The 8,970-nt window shown below is 37.6% G+C and overlaps 1 protein-coding gene across 1 annotated transcript; it reads right to left on the minus strand.

Moving 5' to 3' along the window:
* Window positions 1-417: 417 nt before the first annotated feature.
* On the minus strand, window positions 418-8,053 carry cdc23 (CDC23 (cell division cycle 23, yeast, homolog)). Its single transcript, XM_042499313.2, has 16 exons — window positions 7,904-8,053; window positions 7,361-7,433; window positions 6,137-6,274; window positions 5,965-6,007; window positions 5,766-5,871; window positions 5,498-5,630; window positions 5,134-5,311; window positions 4,950-5,047; window positions 4,599-4,680; window positions 4,174-4,327; window positions 1,993-2,112; window positions 1,806-1,881; window positions 1,651-1,712; window positions 1,360-1,438; window positions 824-943; window positions 418-722 (listed from the first exon to the last, which is right to left on the minus strand). The coding sequence occupies exons 1-16, from the start codon at window positions 8,014-8,016 to the stop codon at window positions 570-572; spliced, it is 1,728 nt and encodes a 575-aa protein (XP_042355247.1). The 5' UTR covers window positions 8,017-8,053; the 3' UTR covers window positions 418-569.
* Window positions 8,054-8,970: the final 917 nt, after the last annotated feature.

An 8,970-nucleotide genomic window follows, 5' to 3' on the forward strand; every position in this document is an offset into this window, starting at 1 on the left:
TTTTGAGTAGTCTTAAATTGGACTATGGCACGACAAAAATGCATTTTGTTGGATAAACATTTTTAACCATGTGCTTTATTTAAACTATTTACATATATATACAGCATGAGAGAAGTGCGCAAGTGAAAACATAATGTGTTTTTGCTGTCTTTGTTCTAAATAAGTGTGTGTTTATGTGTAAATAGCTCAACATGTCCCTTCTTAGCACAGAGTTTCTGTGCTCGGATGGATCTTTTCTATTTGTGCTTTTTTCCCCACTGTTGACCTAGCATTGAATCATACAAAAGCTGCATATGTATTAAAAAAATCTATTTGGACCTTATGTGCCCCCAGCATTCATTGCAAGAGCTTCGATTGTTTTCAAGTCTGTAGCATGTAACTTGTCTTATCCTGGACAAAAATTATCAGGATTGCGAATTTTACAAACAACCATTTTTTTAATGTCATTAACAAATCTCTGCATCAACAAGTAAATCCTTCCAATGGTGTTTTTTGGCAAAATCAAACCCCCCAAAGCGGATTGATACACAAATTGTCCATTATAAAGCCAGTGAACAGGAAGGTGGATGTCAGGGTGTGAAGGAGATAAGATTGAGTGGTGATACCCTTCTGACGGGAGTGTTGTTGTTTGAGAGCGGAGCAAACAGATCTGCAGATGGCGTTTCAATCTGATCCCTGACCTGTGATATCTGCCTCAAGAGGGCCTTTCCCTCTTCACGAGCCTATGAGCAGAGTGACCATCCACACCAGTTTATGTGTTAATACCACGTCGGCTCTTTTAAAGCAATGGAAAGACAGTGCTGCACAATGCAGGAACACTTACGTCATTGTAGTCGCAACAGCGTTGAGCGCAGAGGGACGCCTCATCGTAGAGCTTGTTCTTGAAATAGTACTGACCCAGGTACCGCAGGGCTGTGCTCACCTCAGCATGCTCCAGTTGTTCCTGTGAGGAAAAGATTTTCTTTTTATGATGAAAACAGAGATGTGGCACAGGAGAATATGGAGAAGCGTACGTGATGGTAAATGAAACGTCATGACAAATTAGAGCTATACTACGTCACCAGCTACAGAAAATGTATTTGAGGTCATGTTACATTACTAGGCTATCCACTTGAGATTATGTAACAATTTTATTATACTCAACAAAATTCAATGGCTTTTTCCAGGCTTGGAAAACATGATAGTGAGATTTCATGACATCTCAGGTTTTTTATAACTGTGAGAACCCTGTGTGTCCCTTAATTAAGACTAAGGGGCCTGGCCTAATTCATGAATACAGCCCCAGATCAAAACTACAAAGGTTTGTGGACATAAGAGTCAAAAATCATCATATGTTTTTGGATCCTTCATAGTTCTTACCCCACATGAGAAAATGTCTTTGATGTAAAGCATGTAACACTGGGCAGCATCATCAGACTCATTCAGCTGTTCATGGAGCCTGACAAAAGGATGAAGCAGAATTCAAAATTAGCTTCTATTTCTGACCGATACAGTTGTCACGTTCACATATGATGACAAAAAAAGAAAGCCACAGATCAGATCATTTTGTATTTGAATGTTGACGTGAACCATTTTTTTTACTACAAGATCTTTTTCATTGAATGTACTCAATAGTATTACTTCAGGATACTTATACTGAATTGTACTCACTTTGCCAACTTGAGTAGAGCCATTTTCTCTACATCTCCAACAGAGTATGCCCTCCAGTAACACTAGACGAAAATAAAATATGTCAAAAACCAGCCATAAGGCTTATAGAATTTAATACACAAACGAGGAATCACTGACTGTTGTAATGCAAGTACCTTCTTGGCTTCCACTTGCTGCGACAGTTTTTCGTAACTTTCCCCTAGTGCGACCAACATGCGCGAGTCATTGGGCCTACCAAAAATAAATAACTGTATGTCAAAACAAATATTAAGCATTTTATTTAAGACCACTGCACATTTTATAAAACCTGACTAAAACACTGCATTCTGTCAAAAGCCATACCTGAGCTGGTGAGCCTTTCGATAATAGTACAAACAGTAAAAGGGCATCTTAAGGATCTCATATGTCTGTCCGAGGCCATACCAGGCACGGTAGTCACGCTTGTTCACCTCAATGGCATGCCTGCTTGGGAAAAAAAAAGAGTTAAAACTAGAAAAGTGCATTTAGTACAGTGTAGATCCCCGCCCCAACTATGTTATGCAAAATGGTATGAAAATGTCATACTGCACTATGTCCAAAATAGCATTTAAAAAAAGTCATAGTAGAGTATGGCATCCAAAATGGCATGAAAAGGTCATCCTAAATTATGTCAACCAAAATTGCATAAAAAAATTTATAGTATAGTATGACATCAAAAATAGCATGAAAAATGTCACAATTTTGTATGTCGTTCAAAACTGCATAAAAACATTATAGTATAGTATGTTTTCAAAAACAGTATAAAGACAGCATCCTGTAGTATGTCATCCAAAATGGCATAAAAACGTTGTACTGCACTGTGTTGTTCAAAAAAGCATAAAAAGTCATAGCATATTAAGGCTTCCAAAACAGCATGAAAACCTCAAATTATAGTATTTCGTCCAAAATGCCAAAAAAAAAAAATACTAGTACGGTATGTCATCCAAAATATTATAAAAAATTATGGTATAGTATGTTGTCTAACACTGCATTAAAAAAGTCACAGTAAAGTATGTTGTCAAAAATAGCATAATAAAGTCATAGTACAGAATGTCATCCAAAACAGCAAAAAAGAGTCATATTACAGTATGGCGCCCAAAATGGGATAAAAAAAAAGTTATAGTATAACATATCATCCAAAATGGCATGAAACATCATACTATGTTGTCATACCATACTATGTCATCAAAAAAGTCATAGTATAGTATGTTGTCCAAAATAGCATGACAAAGTTATACTCTCATATGTAGCCAGCAAGTCCTCCAAAATAGCACAAAAAAGTCATATTGTAGTCATAGTATTGTATGTTGGAAAAAAAAATTCCTCGTATGCATGTCGAAAACACTATTAAAAAGTCATAGTATAGCATGTCGGGAAAAAGTTGCACAGGGTTCCCACACATTTTTACTGATGAATTTTTAAAACCTTTCCAGAACTTTTTTGCAATATTTTACTTAATTTCCATGACTTTATTTAAGTAGTTTGGAATAGGTTGGCCTATGAACATGCACTTCCCAGGCATTAGGGGACCTAACGCTTGCTGTCTTTACTCACAAGTTAGATATTCCTACCACCAACTAGCTGCATATGCCAATGGACCACACCAGCACATACAGGTACTACGCAAAACCTCAAAGCCGTGCCTCTTTTTGGGGGGAAAAAAGAGGAAGATTCAATTAACATTCACAATATGCTTAGAGAATTTCATGAATACAAAAGCCAAAACAGTATCTATTTAAAACTTTTTCAAAGCATTCTATTAATTCCAAACCATTTCCAGGCCTGGATAAAAGTTTTTCTAATTTCATAACCTTTCCAACAATTTCATGACCATGGGAACCCTCAGGATTTATTTATCTCGTAGCATACCTGACTTTAGTGAATAATAATAAAGTATCAGGTATGGAATTCATCTTCAGATGCTCTGGTTCAAAATGGGACCAAACTTTTCTATGGATGCCAACTTTTGAGCAACTGTGAAATGAGGCTTGCAGCAGATCAGGAAAGGCTCGTTTTTACCCTTGTTCAGTGGCAGAACTGGCTTTAGCAATGTGATTTTATTGATCACCCTGCAGCAGCCACTTAAGAGGAGAGATGAGTCAGCAGTCAATGATGACAGAAAAACAGAGCAGTCAATAAAACAAGTTTTTAAAAAAACGGAATCACCACAGCCACGAGAGGTCCTTGAGCAGTCAGTCATAAATGTCAAAAAAATTCAGCTGATTAGTCCAGTAGTTGTTTCAGATAAGCTGTGGACAGACAGATACACACACAGATGCACACGCATACACATGCTTGATGGCCAATTGCATTATCCCTTCCAGGCTCACGTTTGGCATAGATAACAGGAAATAACCCTCACAGCAGTATAGCTGATAAAAATCCTACGCACTCCTGTGAAAGGTCTTGTATCAAGTAAAACTCCATCACTAACACACTGAACAAGACAATGAGACTGCCACCAGCATAAGGGCCGTCTATGCTCTACCAAATCTCCAGTCTGACCTGTAGGCCTGGATGGCAGCTGAAGTGTTCTTCATTTCCATGTATTCATGGCCCATGAGGGTCCAGGCTCCAAGGCACCGTGGGTTCAGTTTGAGGGCACGCTGGAAGTATAGAGCTGCCTTCTCATGCTGAGAGCGTAAACTATAATAGTTACCTGTGGATGAGACACAGAAGTATGTCTTAAAAAATGTTGTCTGACCAGATGAAAAACCTTTAAACTTCAAGTTAAAAAAAATAAATAAAGTAAGCCAACACACCTGTGCAGCTGTAACTATTCAATACTTTTGTACTTTACCTGCTAAATTCCAAACAATTTAAGACAAGTTATGTTTGATTTTATTAACTCATCAACTAATTGTTCCATCACTGAAAAATAGTGGTGGAGAATTTAACAGTGACGTTGATCAGGCTGGCTCAACACTTACCGATAACACAGCAAGTCTCCACTCTGTACTTGTCGATTTCCACCAGGTTGTGGGCCAAGTAGCTTAACTCAGGCTTCATGCTCTGTGGAAATAATCATTACCATCAGCAATATATATATATATATATATATATATATATATATATATATATATATATATATATATATATATATATATATACACACACACACATACACACACACACACACACACACACATTTAGAGACCCCTCTGCCACTAAGCATCCATCCAACTTAAGGGTCCTTTTCACCCCTACTGACTAATGTTATTTAGACTTCTAACTTCCTATGAAAACACACTTCTTCAATTCATTACAATTGGTGAACTCACTTTGACATAGAGCAGGTTGGAGAATGTGTCCATGTTGTCGATGCGATACGGATCCTGCTCCCTCAACTCGTTGAAGAGAGCCAAAGCTTGGTCAATATCTGAAATGAATACAGACTAAGTTCTGCAAAACTTGAACCATATTATTCCACTGACAAAGTCCCTATTGAAAAGGTCGAAAATAAACCTCTGATGTTGTGGTAGGCAACAGCAATCTGTGAGATGATGTAGGTGCTCTTGGAAAAGCCGGCCTCCATGAGGTTCTGATATTTCTGCAGTGCTTCTTTTATCATCTGCAGCTCTGTGTACATGTGGGCCATGAAGAAGTCTTTAATCCAACAGTCTGGCAGAGACAGTGACTTCAGCTGGGGACAAAAATCAAGCGACCAGGGTAAATGCAATCACCTCAGTCCATATAATTACCTGAGATGGAATGTGTTTTTACATATTTATGCACTAATTGAATATGAGAGCAAACATGAAACAAAAACTTTGTAAGAGTTTAATTTAAAAGTCATGAGGGCTGTGGGGGTTGATGATATGATAGTTACCATTTCAATGTTGGTGACAAGGTTACTAAGCTCCAGCCAGGCTCCCCAGTGAAGAGGAAGAGCATGAATGGCCTCAACAAACACCTCCACCGCCTCCTTTAGCAGATCCAGCTTTCGTAGCACCACCCCATAACTGTGTTCCGACACACACACACACACACACACACACACACACACACACACACACGTATAGAGTCTATGTGAAGTCCACTGTATTTCTCTGCATTATCTGAGAAAAGTTTGCACACTTTGGAGGAAAAGTTCTTACAGGTACAAGGTGAACCCGTCCAACTCTCCTGCCATGTGCTTTTTACTGAGCTCGACCCTCAGTTCTCGTAGGGCTTCATTGCGCACCTGACCCTTCTCCAGAGGACCTAGAGCCGCACAGAGAAGAAAAAGTTAGGTTACAAAGGGTAACAAAAGAACTTTCAGTTCTCTTTTAAAAGGTCACACAGACAAGTCCTCACCCAGGCTGTCCACAGTCTCATCGTCCTTCTTTTTCTCGCCTGACTGAAGACACAAAGAGGGAAACTTTTACAATGTTCCACAAGCATTATTATCAAAGTGAAAGCAGTCTTGTCATGAAATGATATCGGGGCTCAAAGGATGTGGGCACAAAAGATATCTAGAGAACCTTACCAGATAGCGAGAGTACATATAGAGGAAATAAGCCTTCTGACTGCAGCAGCCTTTCAAAAAGTAAGCGGCACGGTCATATTCTTTCAGGTCAAAGTAGGATTTGGCCAGCGTAAGTGCATCAAGGTCTTGTGCATCTTCCTGTATTTGAGAAAGACAGTGAAAAAGAAATGGTTTTCTTTATAGCATGTGTAAAGTCAACTCCACGACTAAACAAAATTAGATTAATTTCACTGAAAAAAAATGACTTTCAGAAAGTGTTAACTATATGAGTCACTTCTGAACAGATGTTTAACAGCAAGTTTAGCTTTTTACATTAAACAAGCCACCAGGGGGCAGTATGACTTTTCCCATATTGAGAGAGGGGCACAATAGAAAAACTTATACAGAAAGAGGTTCTGCAGCTTTGAACCTCATATTGTTTATTTCCTCCTTGTGTTATACAGTTGATTAACAACAAATCCCATGAGAAGTCTCAAACTAACAATGCATGGATTCCACAGACTAATAAATATGAACATATAAATATGAGGGAAAAAAATCATTTTGCAATTAGTTGACAGATATTGCAAACAATCTTGATTTAGCTTATTCTCTTACTCTGTGCCACAGATCATCAGTGTTGTTCAAAACTACTAAAAATACATCAGTGATCACAACACTCTACTGGCTGACATGTTCCTTTGTTACAATGAATGCAGGCAGTGTAGTTTATTTTAAGAAGATCCCACTTAGGCTGCCCTTGTGGCTGAAAATAGTTTAAGTTCCTAAGATATTCACTATTTACTCCTGTGTGAGGTCACATTTCATTTACCAGCTGTTACAGAAAATTAATAAGGCTTATGTGCTGGAAAAATACATTTGTTATCTGTTTTAAAGACTTACATCTGTAGGGGTCAACTGGTGCATTTTAGGCTGAATTTGACAAAACGTGTATTATATGATGCACAGAATATTTAATATATCCATTTGACATAAAAACACGGTTTCTAAGGTTTGCATATTTTCCACAGTCAACATCACACAGCTTTAATGAAGAGCTAAAACAAGCTGATAAAGACTATAATGCACATATGCAATACTGCTGGTCAGCCTGGAATACGATGATATTTTAACCATAAAAGCTACTTCAAGGGGAAATTAAGGAAATCTGGATGTTAAAAAAATGATGTAATTAAAACCAGCTAACCCCAGAAGGCCTCGGGCCTGGCAGTAAACAGTACAAACCTCAGTAAAAGGAGGTGATGGGGGTAATTCATCCTTGGGAAGAGGGTCCAAAGCAAATGCCAATTCAGAAGCCCTAAAACGTAAACACAGGAAGCGTGAATGTGACAAAACTTGGCCGTTGATTACATTCATTTGCTCACACCAGGTGTATGTTTGTAACAAGCACAAAGTTATTTGCCTTCGAATCTAACTCTGTCCAACAACTAACGTTACAAGTTTGCTAATCGACAACAATTAAGCCCAATAGCGTTAGTGGTTAAGAGGTAACATCATTGTATCATGTAGCGTTTTTGCACAATATTGATTTCTTTAACCCGAGTAATCGTATAACGCCTGGAATGTAACATTAGTGGTTATGTTAGTGTTAGTACTTTTATCCAGCTTTAGCTAAATTGTCAAAACCTAACGCTAATGAGATTTGTCAACAGCACCGCTAACGAAGCTAACTGACTGGTAACTAGCGTTTACCCTTAATGCTAGTTAGTAAGGTAACAGAGCGGAAAGACGGGCAGATAATGCCGCACTGCTCACACTCAGTCTCACCATTTCGCGCTGTGTAAAAGTCCTCTTTCTTTGCAGAGAGAAATCACCGATATTAGCTGTTTCTTGATTTGCACCAAGTCCCCAAACTCACTACAGAGAGCCGCCATTTTCATATTTTATCAAGCAAGAACGCTATTGGTGGAGGATACAAAGCGGTAGTCCCGCCCACGCAGATTTACATCACTTCCGCTTCATTCTTGCTTTCAAAATAAGAAGCACAGTCTATTTTGGTTTGATTTACAAATGTACTTAAAAAAAAGACGTCTGTAACAAAATAAGTTATACCGTATAAATGGTTTTTAACAATCCCAAGTTTGCAGCTGCTGAAAAGCACGTAATTTGATTAATATCTTAGCAAAATAGTATATGATGATTTGCCTCAAAACACGATTCCCCATTTTATATTTTTAGAGATACTGATTTTAAAATATACTTGACAACAATTGAAAATTTAAAACTCGTCGATTTTAAATTGGCGTAAACTATTAGATTACTCAGACATTTCAGTTTTATTCCATCTTTGTAGCAGACTTAAGTTTTTTTGTTTTGTTTCTTTAGTTCAACTACATTTTGTTTATTATGCAGTTGAAGTAAATTTTATCATGAAAAATTGTTAAACAACCTCTGTTTTAAAGATATCAAATACATAGGCCCATGTATTGAATGTATCACTTCAGTTTAAGGAATTTGAAAAAAAAAAACAGTGTCAATATTTGGTTGTGAGGAAAAACAGTAGGCTATTGCAAATCAACCATTTAACTTATCTTTTAAGTAATCACAGATCTTCTTACCTGCACGTGTAAACCTGCACATACTGGATTTGTACCACAATAGCCTACTAACCACCATCTCAATTCAAGTGGTGTGTTTTTCATAATATTTCATTTTGGCCAAACCATTTGAAAACATTATTAAGCAAAAGGATGTGATGATCAACAAGATCCAGGTTAGCACATAGGCCTAGGCCTGTTTCTCAATAAATGATGACTGCTAAAAAAAATACAACAACAATAAACAATATGCAGACTGTTCTGCTGCAGAAATAAATTCTACATTCCAAAGGCATT

This window comes from Plectropomus leopardus, chromosome 15 (assembly GCF_026936395.1).
Source record: "Plectropomus leopardus strain MGB_pleo_1.0 chromosome 15, ASM2693639v1, whole genome shotgun sequence".
Taxonomy (NCBI): Eukaryota; Metazoa; Chordata; class Actinopteri; order Perciformes; family Serranidae; genus Plectropomus; species Plectropomus leopardus.